The 13,053-nt window shown below is 39.2% G+C and overlaps 1 protein-coding gene across 1 annotated transcript in view; it reads left to right on the top strand.

Moving 5' to 3' along the window:
* kif26ba (kinesin family member 26Ba) overlaps positions 1-7,071 on the top strand; it is a 94,157-nt gene extending 87,086 nt beyond the window's left edge. The window contains exons 23-28 of the mRNA XM_078251429.1: positions 209-441; positions 833-985; positions 1,111-1,325; positions 4,111-4,376; positions 5,655-5,805; positions 6,824-7,071. Coding sequence (XP_078107555.1) covers positions 209-441; positions 833-985; positions 1,111-1,325; positions 4,111-4,376; positions 5,655-5,805; positions 6,824-6,972 — 1,167 coding nt within the window. The 3' untranslated portion in view covers positions 6,973-7,071. The remainder of the gene's footprint in view (positions 1-208; positions 442-832; positions 986-1,110; positions 1,326-4,110; positions 4,377-5,654; positions 5,806-6,823) is intronic.
* Positions 7,072-13,053: the final 5,982 nt, after the last annotated feature.

Genomic DNA, 13,053 nt, shown 5'->3' with positions numbered 1-13,053 from the left:
ATTTTAACACTTGTAAACTACATTACTCTGCTTATCAGACAAAAACTACATGAACCACCCAGTTTTAATGACTGCAAGACCTTCCTCATTGTGCACTTTCAGCTTTACACAAGAATCACATTCATCAATAACTCAATGCAAGTAATTAAAGCAGTCATGGCCTCCGTTTCTTCTTCCATCCACCTAAGCCATTTATCTGTTTCCTCAGCCCCAGAGCTCAGTCCAGGGCCCTCTGCAGCAGCAGGGACCAACCCCAGGATCCTGGTCTACCCAGTCTTTGAGCCGCAGTCGAGGGGGAAGCCTGGCTGCCAAGCTGCCTCTCCGGGCTGTCAACGGTCGAATCTCAGAGCTTCTCCAGGGAAGTGCAGGCTCTCGTTCCAGGAGTCATGCCCAGGGAGGTGCCTCAGATCCAGCAGAGGAAAGAGGAGTTGGAGGGGCAAGGTTAGTCAGTTTTACTTGATGTCATTTTACATTTCAAGCATTTAGTAGGACATCTTTAACAAAGAAAATTACACCAGGCGTGAGATTCATAGAGCACTTTATATAAATTGAATTAATTACATGATGTACTGATGCGCAAGTTTCTAGGCATTAGACACCATTCATGTGTAATGTAAGAATATCATCAAGAACAGAGCTGCCATAACAATTTCCTGATGGTCTAAGGTGCAAGCTGCTAAATCTGCAGTTTAACTTCAATCAGGGACGCCATTCCCTCTGCTCTCTGCAGTCAACAATTAACTAAAAAAGGCAAAATGCCATTAAAACAAATTCCAAAAATAATCTGTTTATGGGTTCAGCTTTTTTATTTATCCTACTTTCATGTTCTCAGTGGAGGGGGAGCTGGAGCAGGAAGTGGTGGTGGTGGAGGTGGCCTGGGAGAGGAGAAGGCAGCAGTGGTCCAAACGCTGCCCTCCCCTTACAGCAAGATCACAGCTCCCAGAAAACCACATCGCTGCAGCAGCGGCCATGCTAGTGACAACAGGTAGAATCCTAAGTTCATTGAGAAATGTCAAAATTTAAATTACTCACAAAATACTTTTGGTGCTGCTTAAAACATTTTATTTTATGATTTCACCTTTAACTGTGTTCTCATTCTGCATCTAACAGCAGCGTACTGAGTGGCGAGCTCCCCCCGGCCATGGGGAAGACAGCCTTGTTTTACCACAGTGGAGGCAGCAGCGGCTATGAGAGCATGCTGAGAGACAGCAGCGAGAACACAGGAAGCACCTCCTCCGCTCAGGACTCTCTCAGTGAGCACAGCTCAGCCACCACCTCCTCCAGACGGAGCTCTAAGAGCAGCAAGAAGAGCAGGAGCAACACAGGTCACAAATAAACCTTTAAACCTATTTTCTTCATGTTGCTTTAATGACGTTTTCACTGAATTGGATTTTGGAATATCATGAAGGCTGACAAGAAATGCATGTAAAAAATTTGAGGGGGTCGGCTTACTCTTGTTTACAGGGGGGTAAATTCATCATTTCCCTTAATCAGTAGAGCTACAGCACCCCTTAATTTAGATATGACAAAGCTATAAGTGTGATCTAAATAACACATGCAAGTCATTAACCTACAAACACCCCATGAGACCACAAAATCAAATGAGAACTGCACTCATGGTTAGTTATTCATGAAATGAGTTAACTTCTCAATAACCTAAACTATTCTTATAATATCTATAGAGATGAAAGCTTTGACAAAATGTGATTAGAAGACTGCTAAAGCTAAAAAAAAATATAATAATAGAAAGCTAAGAAAGGAAGATAGACTGATAGAATTACCAAGAAATACCTCTATGGAGGAGAATCAATTGGTATAGTACAATGGTATAATGAGAAAGCAATGAACAGGTCAGGGAAAAGTGATGGGAGCTGTGGCTGCAGAAGGAGGTTGCAGGTAGGAAAGGTGACCCTGACCACCCATCTGTGAAATGGTAAGGGGAATGTGCTGGTGTGGGCTGTAATGAATATTATATATTCACCAGAACAGCACAGAGAGAGGCTGCTAATGCGCCCGCCAAATTACACTCTACTGGTTAACCACGAGAATGGATATGTACATAAAATCAAATTGGACAGAGGCAGCTCTTCCTGGTGTGTCTCTGATTATTATTTTAAATTGGAGTAATCTTTTCCATCCATGTGTGTCAGATGCAGCCTCACCTCCTGCCACACAGCATAAAGTCTGGATTTACCCTCATTTTCCTTTTAACCACTGATTCTGCGCTTCAAAGAGAACATTGACTGTCAAACTGTCACAGGAACACAGAAATGATTACTCTGTTTGTTGCACATGTTCAAGATGAATACAACAATTCTGTCCCAATTTAGGCAGATAGAATATAAATAGTAAAAATGGACAGATGTGCCACAGACTAAAGCAACATGTGAAGATATTAGTGCGACCGAAATTGAATCACATCTCTCCCTTCATGCTTGATTTCCATTAGATAAGATTCACTAACTCTTCGATGTCTCTACCTTTCCTCATCTTTTTTTTCATCTATTCCTCTCCCACATTCGTCCAACTCTCTCCCCCTGCAGACCCTCATTCTTTCTCTGTCCTCTTATACTCCGCTTTCTACTACATAATGGAATACTAATGTCTCTGACCTTTCTGTGGCACACTGAGACCAAAAGACAGCTGCGACCTCATTAAAATCACCTCTCTCTCTCTCTCTCTCACACCTTATCCCTCAGTTCCTGGTGAATCTGATAACTCTCATTCCTACATGGCTGACAATTTCTATGCAAAGCATGTGTGCATGTATGAGTATGTGTGTTCATTCTAGCGTAGTGGGCAGATTAGAGAGCGGCCTGATGGTCTTATCTGTGAGCTTCATGAACAGAGACTAAACTTTTTATCTCACATTATGTGTTTTCAGTTCCCTTTCTGCTTGTTCAATCACTCAATACTTTTCTTTTATCCTTTCCTTTCTGCCTCCCTCCAGTGATCGATCCATATCCCTCTCTTTCCTCTACCAACTATGATTTCTTTCCTCAGCTTATAATATTCTGTTTTTATATCCATGTCCCATCTTCCTGTTTTCCCCTGTAAGAAACTTATTCTGAGGCAAAGCAAATGGTAAAGAGTGAACAAGTAAGGGGATCCCTGTAGAGCGCAAGGACACTTAAGTTGTACGGTCTGTGTCTACTGTGTGGCTGTGTATTGATGTATTAACTGTGCAGCTGAAAATGTGTTTTATCTTGTTTACCTTTTGATCCTGAATGGTCCTATGTAACTACTAAGCCATGTGGGCCCACCAATGCATATTTATTGTGCTAAATTAAAGGTATACGTTGACATTTTGCAAAATACGCTTTCTTGCAGAGAGTTAGATGAGAGGATCAATACCACTCTCATATCTGTCTGTTTAATATAAGGCTCCAGCCAGCAGCTGTTAGCTTAGAACAAAGACTGGAAACAGCTACCCGGGCTCTGTCCAAATCTGCCTATCAGCACCTCTAAAGATCACTAATTAGGACGATATATGTCATTTGTTTAATGTGTTGTTTTACGGGTGGTTATGTGCCATTTTGGCTGAGCACAGTGACTTCCTAGAGCTGAAACTTTTCTCTCTCGGAAGGAAAGCAAATAAGTGTACTTCGAAAAATCACAAAATATTCCTTTAATGGTATAAACTACAAAGAGAAAAAAAGCATGACATATATTTGGCAATAAAGAAACTTTATTCTGCCAATTATTTGAGCGGAATATCTTCTTAGTTGATCTAGTAATGTACTTGTAGTTCAGTAGTAGAAGTTATAAAGCCAATTGAGTATCAAGCTATGCCCTGCTCAAGCTGTTTGTATGATGTAGAGGACGTGTTTATGGTTGAAATGGCTATTTGGTCAGTTGAAGGATGGCTTTTCTTTAAATTTGATAAAGACTAGTAACTCAAAATGCACAACTCACAACAACGCATCACTAAATGTAAGAAATACCTATTTTGTGTAATTTGTTTTATACATGTATGGAGCAGTGATAATACTTAAAAAATGAAAGAGAGTTGAAGGGCTGCAGTATTTATCACCAAATGTGTTTCTATGTCTGGAAACACTCTGGTGGTGTGTAACACTGTTTTTGTCTTCATCTTATTTGTTCTTTCAGGCCTCCAGCGTCGTCGCCTGATCCCAGCACTGACCTTAGACTCTTCCTCCTCCTCACCTTCTCACCGCTCCTCCAAACAGACCATCACTTCCTCTTCTTCCTCCTCCTCCAGCCCAGGTGCATGCTGGGTAGATGGCCCACTGGGGCCCCCAACTCCCTCAAACCTCCGGGGCACGACGGCAACGACAGAAACCTTCGAGATCAAGGTGTACGAGATCGATGACGTCGAGCGACTGCAGAAGAGGAGAGACAAAGGAGGGAGCAAGGTGAGAGAGAGAAAGGAGGCGAGTGAGGAATGGGTGAGGGGAGCTACATCATTGATAAGGGTGCACTTTAACAATAACTGGACCACATTTAAGATTTTTTTCAGTTTGTAAAGTGCTTTAAGTGTATCCATCCTTAAAAAAAATACAGAGAGAATGTTCCCCCTGAAATAGGATTTTTCACCACAGTTTTCCACACAACTCTGTGGATGTCAGTATTCAGAGTTTTCACCGTTTGTACAGGTAAAGAAGGCTGTGACTTTGGGAGAATTAGAAACATGGCAGATACAGACTAAAATTCTCCAATCTCCACAGGTAAAAGACGTATTCACATATGGTCGGACTAAAGTGAGAAAAAAGGGTCAAATAAGGCTAGGAAATGGGGGGGGGGAGAAAGACAGACTAACAGTGTGGAAGACAGTTGGAAACAAAAGACGGAGCAAAGAAAGCGGGAAAGAGTTAACGAAAGGAGAAATTGTGTGAGGAAACTATACTGCAGTGGTCGGGTGAAGGAGAATGAGGAATGGATGTGGGGAGAGAATTAAAGAAGGTTGAGAGCCAAGGAGCAGAGGAAGAGGCCCAGAGGGCAGGAGGCATATTGCACTCTATGTCAAATAAATTGATTTGATGAATAATAGTTGTGGGACACATTAAAAAGCAATAAGTGTAGGACAAGAGGAGGAAGGTGGAGAAGAAAAGACAGAGACATAGGAAGTGAAGGGACCAGAGCTACAGTATGTGTTAATGAAAAAACAATACGTTTTAAAAATACAACAGTAAGGATTTGGAATGAATCAGCATTAGCACTATGTTCTGAATGAATAGTGAGTTTTTCTTTTGAATAAATCTACATTATATTTCCCTCTGTGTTAAAAAGTCCCCAGATGTAGCAGAATACAGTGTGAAACTCATGAAATTGTTGCAAATGAATGCATGGTGCAGGTTTTGGGGTTTCCACTCTTAAACCTTTATGTATTCAGGAGAGGGAGCATTGTGAGCTTTGGGAAAGAGGGTGAGAGAGAAAACCATGAAAAATAGATTTTCCCTACAGCAAGCATTAAGAAAGCCACTTAACCCCCGACTGCTCCAGTGAAGCTGCTCAGTGTCCGAAAGCACTCGACTGCGGCCACACTGAGGGTCGATGAGGTGTGAATGTATGCAACCGTGTGAATGTTAAACAGGCTGCTGCTGAAAGAGAGCCACATGTGTTTCACAACACAATCCTGGATTATCCTCCCGGATAAATAATGTCTGCCTGTCTGTCCTCTCTGTGTGTGTCAGGAGGTGGTGTATGTCAGTGCCAAGCTCCGTCTGTTAGAACACCGTCAGCAGAGAATCAGTGAAGTGAGAGCCAAGTACCAGTGTCTGAAGAAGGAGCTGGAACAAACCAAACAGTACCTGATGCTGGAACCGCACAAATGGACCACCGAGTGTAAGTAGGACTCTGACACATCAGGGAGTGTGTGTGTGTGTGTATGTCTTATCATGTATTCTACACTAGTGGTTCTTAACAAGTTAGAAAATAAATTTGATGATCTGATTGACTGGATAGGATATTATCCATAGGAGTTATCAAGCATATTCTCTCTTCTCTTCTTCTCCGTTTTGGACCCCAGGAAGACTAGCTGGTCGTCTAGGCGTCAGCTAATGGGGATCCTTAATAAATACTAAAATAAATACTAAATTCTCTCTGTTTCTTGCCTATTGTTGAAATTCAAGAGAACTTACATATTCTGAGTGTAATGGCAGTTTCATCGAATGGCTTCGTTTTTGTTTGTTTAAAAAGGTTGAGAAAAACTGTTCACACCTATACTTTATATCATAATAAATTGCTTTCTAAAAATAAGGTATTTAAAGAATACGGCTGGTGTTATTCTAAAGTTTTTATTTTGTCAACAAATCCAATGAAAACACATTAAAACCAATAAAGCGTTAGTCTGACTCAATACTTTCTGACTTCCCTACCTTGTTTGTGGATTCCGGCCTCAAGACTATTGGTTCCTTCTGAAGATGCATGTTTAGAAATGGGTCACAAATATAAAGTTGTTTTTAGCAAACTTTACTCAAACAGGAGTAAATAATTCAGTTTTGGGGACTATTTCCCATCTTCACGATTAAGATCAAAATCAAAAAAGTAGTGCCTGTATTCACTGTAATGAAGAAACATGTCACCCAGGACAACAGTGTGGCTCATTGATGTGTAATTGTTTTTGGACAACAATGGAGATCTATGACACAGAGGAATAAAATCAAGCTTTGGATACACACGACACTTCTTAGTAGGATCAATTTCTCAATGGTTTTGGTCTTTTCATGGAATTTGTCAATAACAAAAATATAGAATATCACCAGATTTTAAAATTAGTTATATTCTCATAAACAAAGTACGTATAACAATGTTTTAGCAAATTGTGTCACCTTCATATCTCTGCCTGTCTGTCCATGTTCAGTTGAGCTACAGCAGGCCTACGAAGTCGACTCACTGGAGTATTTGCAAGCTCTGGAGACCGTGACGGACAAACTGGAGACCAGAGTCAACTTCTGCAAAGCCCACCTCATGATGATCACCTGCTTCGACGTGTCCTCAAGACATCGGTAGACAGATGGAGTGATGGACGGAGAGGCAGATACACAGCTACAGTCAATTAGATGTTGATATTTGGACCCTTTACCCACAGATTAATAATAAAAATATAAACACATTAAAAAAAAAAAAATCTCCTAAATAAATACATCTCATTGGATGACTGGATAGTTGGAAGGAGGGATACAGGGATGGACTGACCACTCGATCCTGCATGTTATCCTTATGTCTCCTCCAGATGTAAGTAGGCAGAAGGACAGACGGACAGAGAGATGAAGGGATAAAAGGAATCGAGATATATAGAGATATTTAACCGGCCAACAGACAGATGAGTCCGGATATTTTTTCTTTGGGCTTGAAAACAACCTCAAAAACATTGAACAGCATCAAGTGAGCGAGTCACTTTGCATCAGATAAATACAGCTGCCCAAAGAGGCAGACAGACAGTTCAGAGTCTAAAAAGAAACATCAAACATAAGCAAGAGAACACGGTTTTCCAGAATAATTAGACTGCTGAGACACCTCTTACACAGAGTCGAACATTTAGGGAATGTATGGAGAGAAAAGGAGTGGAGAGAGGAACAAAAACTGCCATTTTTTAAACAAAGAAGGATAAAAAAGAGGTGCATGAGAGGAGAACAACTTCTCATCTTCTATCATTTTAGAAGAGCACTTTTTAGAGTTTACGTAGTTGAGAGCCATTGGCTGTAAATAGAGTGCTGACTACAGCATGGCCTGGTGTTGTTGTGCAGTTAATAAAAGAGACTGACCAAGAGAAAGACAGAAGGACAAAGAGAAATGATTTAGATAAGTGCCTTGTGAACATTTCAACAATACCAAGACCAATTATCTTTCTCTCTGAATTTGTGTACATGCAGTATGTTTGTTGCTAGCATATAAAAAAGACCACAAAAGATCAGTGTTCTTGGAAAATCTTTGAATTTATAGCCATTTTTTGAATGTGATGTTTAACTGTGGGTCAATGTTTCACTATATCATAAACAAGCCAATACTGTATGTTAGAATGGTCTTTGGTACACTGATGAGAGATAAACTAAAACAGTTAAACATGACCTACAGAACATGGAGACTTACACCAAGTCCACCTTTAAAACAACAGCATGTTGCAAGGACCAAAAAAACAATTAGAAAGATGAACATGATTTTTCCAGGACACAGAGTTATGTGTGTTTAAACCAAGAAAAACAACGCTAGTTTCTTGTGCTGTTGTTTTTGACTTGACCCACAAACAGAGCACATCTGAATTTTGACCCTCTGGGGACCGTATGTTTCCCCCGATACAGGTGATGGCTTTTTCATGTTCACAAAGCAATGAAACGTCTGAGTCACACAGGAGTGGAAATGAAAATGTTTTTTCTCTGATCCCTGTTAAGTAAATCTATCGATTGACTTGACTCTCGGTTATTTGTATCTGTGTTGTTCTGCTCTATTCTAAAAGAAACTGAATGATTCGTCAACGTGTGTGTTTTATATTAAGGTATCCTTTTTTTATTCGTGTGCAATGGGACCATGTAGAGACTATGTATGATAGTAAGAGAGAGGAAATAGGTTAAAGAGATACTCAACAGTAAATTGTGAGGAAGACACCGGTACAGGATAAGCCCATTGATACGTTATTAAAATGTCCTATTTTTAAGGCCTGTATTATTGAAACAAAATCAATTTAAACTGGAAATACTATGTACGTGGGACTACAATTATGGTTGTGGGCTATTTAAATAGTTCCAGTATTGTCTTTTATGAAAATGACATGGACATTATAAAAATAATGTATATATATATATATATATATATATATATATATATATATATATATATATATATATATATATATATAAAAAATAAATAAAGGAATGAAATGAGGACTAAAGAAAAGAAAAGGATGATGACCAAATTAAGAGGCATAGATCTCTGCCTGGTTCCATTTGTTTTTGGAGAAATAGCAACAAGATTTGTTAATATCTATGGTGCTTGAGATGTTTATGATCTAAATGTTTGTACAAATATAAATATATGAAAGAGCCTGTTTCCCTCTGAAATACAGAACAATACCCTTCGAATGCTTCTTCTACATCGCTGTCATCACGTCTGTTGCTCACCACCCCTCTCCCTCTAAATGGCTTTCACCCAGCAAGCAGAGAGCATTCTGGGAGATCCCGTTTGTTGTCTGAGAGGTAAAACGAGGAATAGACACCGACTGTAACGATATTGGTACGATTTGTCAAAAGCATCGTAGTGCTAAATTTACTTTTATTATCCCAATAGAACAAACTCAGAGAAACAGGAAATGATTTAAAATGTGTTGATGTTCTCATGGCTGTAAAGAGGTACCACTGTACCAGTCATTCATTGCATGTGGTGTACACCTGCAGAGACAGCCACAAGATAATCTAGTGGGAAATTATACCAGAAACTGAGATGCTTTTGACAGACTGGACCTAAGAAGCGTTTTCCCACAGGAGGTGGGCGAACTAGCCCTGCGACACCTCCTGACGCTTCCTGTTTGTATCTCCCAGTTCACCGTGCCAGTCATGAATGAAGGTTTATTTATTTGAGCTCAGGAGAGCAGAGTCGCTTATTAATGTTCTTATTTATTTACACCATATGATTTTAAAAGTTACTATGCATTTAAGAAAAAAATAACTGTACATACTTGCCCATGTCATATATAAATATATATACTGTACACATATCATAAATACGCTCATCTTTATTTTCTATATGTTCTGTTGATTTTGTTTGCTCCTGTTGTTCCTGTTGGAGATTTGAATGGGTTTCCTAAAACATTCACATCCAGGGTAGTTATGTGGTTACAGACAAGAACTTAAAATGATGATGAATTCACAATACATGTGAAGAAGAAAACTGTTGTTTTAAGTGAAATGCCAGTTTATTTTACATTATTTAAGGCCTTGTGTAATTAGCAGTGGATGTTTTGGGAACCCCAACCTCTGGATGAGATAAATTGCCTGTACTTGTTTCCAGATTTACAGATTTAAGATGCTATGTGTGAGGTTTCATCTTTGATGTGTCACTGCCAAAATCTACTGTGGTAGAGCTTAATTCTAGCAATAATTGTGACAAACAAGCCTGAGGTTTTGGTGGCTCCATATTGTTTTATAGCTAACATAATAACCTCTCAGAAATAAGGGTTTCTGTTTCATCAGAGGCAACCGTGCTAAAAGGGATGCACTCTTTGTCTCTTAGGTGCTTTAAATGAAGTGATTCACAAAATGCCATCTGTTATATCAGGTTGTAGGGCAAAACTAAATTGACGTATGTGCTGGTATGCGTTTGCTGGAGCATTCAAGAATTAGAATGTTATCTGGAAATCTGACACATAGCATCTTTAAGTTTTTAGGCAGTATTGTGTGTTAAAAGTCTGGACCAGACCACATTTTACAGCAACAGATTTTATCAGTAGCAGTAAGACAATTTTAGTTTGGATCAGTTGTGAGACATTGAAAAGTAGCTACATAACTGATTAAAACCAGTTTGTGTGTCAGTTAAAAGTACCAATCTGTTAAGTAGAAGAACGAGTTATTTCCTGAGAATTACCCAGCGTTGCGACACATGCTCAGTGCAAACCGGGGAATGTAAAGTGTCCTCTGAAGATTTACTGTTTCTGAGAAATGTGGTCTGACACATTGTGTTGATGGAAGAGCAAGATGGAGGGATGTAAATAAAGAAGTGTATTGAAAGAGTTTCACATCTGATTCTTCATTCTTTAAACATAGAAAAGTATGGCATGGGGTCCATCTCAAACCCAATTGAACACCCACAATTTGCATTATAGCGAAACACATCATAAACATAATAGACCTACTGGAAATATAGCTGCAAGGCAGCCAATGAATGGCTCCATACCGCTCCATACACAGTGACATAAAGGTCATATATAGTAAAACCATCATATATAGTAAAACCATATTATCTGTAATAGGGAAAATTTAATTTTAATTCATGAACTGCAGAAAATCAGGCTCTTTGCTCAGTGAATTATTCACCAGCTTAACAACTTCTGCTGGAATATACAACATGAGGTTTTATTCCATATTTTGACAACTTCTTTCGTTAAGAGGAACTAAAGTATATTTTCATCCATGTCCTCTCTTACATTTAACACATCACCTATTGTTCGTTTTGTGGTTCCTCTGTCCCCAAATGGATACAATATGAGCTATGCCTCTGTCAGGTAACCTTGTGTTATTACCACTAAGCTTCAATGGTTCATTTTTATCTTCAGGGATTTTTTGAATTTGTGATGATCGAGTTATTTCTACCAGATATAGTCGCTCCTGTCTTTTCTGTCTCAGTCAGCTGAGTTTGTCTGGAAACAATAATCCTGTGATGGATGCAAACTGTCACATGTCACTTTTTCACCGTACAACTCTCTCAAGGACTGCTGGTATTAAACCTTAATACATAATATTCGTATCGGCTAATGAATTCAAGCTGGTTTAAAAAAAAAAAGAAAAAAAAAGAAGTAAATATAGTAGAGCGTTTTTGGAGAAAACAATGTTCCACTCCCAAACATCAAGAAAGGTAGACTCTTAGATTGTGTGCCTGTTAGATATCAATTAGTTTCTACTGTGTGTGTATGTGTGTGTGTCTGTGAGAGAGAGAGAGAGAGAGAGAGAGAGAGAGAGAGAGAGAGAAAGTATACCTTTACAGCTGTAGGCAGCTTCCTAGATGACATATTGCCCTATTGAGCCTGCTTTGATCACCCACACAGCAGGGAACAGGAAGGAGGTGAAGGAAGGAATAGAAAGCAGAAGGAGAGAATAGATGAGAGAAGAGAGGAGAATAAAGGTAGCAAAAGGGAAATGCAGAGAAAGAGGGAGACAAGTGAGAAAGAATAGGAGTAAGGGATTACATTTTAGAAGAATGGGAGAATAGCGAGAGAGCGAGATGGTGTGGAAGAGCTGAAAGGTGCAGGAGAGATAAGATGGGTGAGGTTAGGGAGGACAAAACAGGGAGACAAGTGGATACCTGGAATTTTGAGTTATAAAAAACATTTCATTTGGAAAATATAGTAAGAGAATGATCTCCTGGGTGATTTTGGAGAAATAATATGCAATCATCACTCACCGAATGCTCTCTTTTCTTAACTCACCTTGTTGCTAAAATCATTTACGTCAGGTAAGAAAAAGAGTTTAATGTCCTCCCAGGATAGTCTACTATTAGTATTACTACTATAAATTAGTAGGACTAATTTACATGGTAAAGCGATCTATGTTGTTGTTGCTGAGATCGGCACCTAATTAGATAATTGTTCTGTCCGATTGGTCTTTGTCTTAAAGTAATCCTGTTTTATACAACTAAATCTTTTTGGTAGTTTCCCTCCCTTACATCTTTTTAATCAGGTGCCCGTATAGGTTTAGACCACTTTAATATATGCGCTCGGAAAATTAAAATTACTGAACACTTTACTTCTATAAATAACTCCCAACATGTAAACAGGGATTTCACAAGTTCTTTTTTAAATGTTAACTCCAGCTAACTTGGTGAGTAATTGCTCTTCTCCGGAAATATGTTGTCTAGCTCTGTGAGACTGTACAGCGGGGCTAAATGCTAACACCACCAAAGTATGGGCCAAATTTAACTGAATTAACTAAGTTAATTAAGTTAAATTAAACTAATTTAATTTGAACCTGATGACGGAGCTAGATGAAAAGTTAAAATAACCAAAGTGATTACAATTCATCCTGAAGGGAACGGGAACAGCAATCCATCCAATAGTTGTTAAGACATTTCACTCAAACCCACAAATGTCAACCACAATTAATGGCAATAATCCAGTCTGGAGCAAAGTGATGGATGGGCCGACTGATAGACAGACCAACCTCCCTAGAGCTATGCCGCTAACCTGGCTAAAATCACTACAAAAGAAACAAATATTTTTCATACTGTAGTAAAGTTAAATTGTGTTCAGGAAGCTGCGATAGAGGCAGTTACTCTTCAGCTCAACAGTCCTCTGGTTTAAAGAGTCTGCCCTGATTATGAAGAAGCCCAATCAAAGATGAAAGAAAGATGGAAGGGTGATGAGCAGATGGTAAAGGTGTGAGGTTAACA

Source organism: Sander vitreus, chromosome 1 (assembly GCF_031162955.1).
Source record: "Sander vitreus isolate 19-12246 chromosome 1, sanVit1, whole genome shotgun sequence".
Classification (NCBI taxonomy): Eukaryota; Metazoa; Chordata; class Actinopteri; order Perciformes; family Percidae; genus Sander; species Sander vitreus.
The sequence above is the reverse complement of the archived record's forward strand: the minus strand, read 5'-3'. Positions and strand labels throughout refer to the sequence as shown.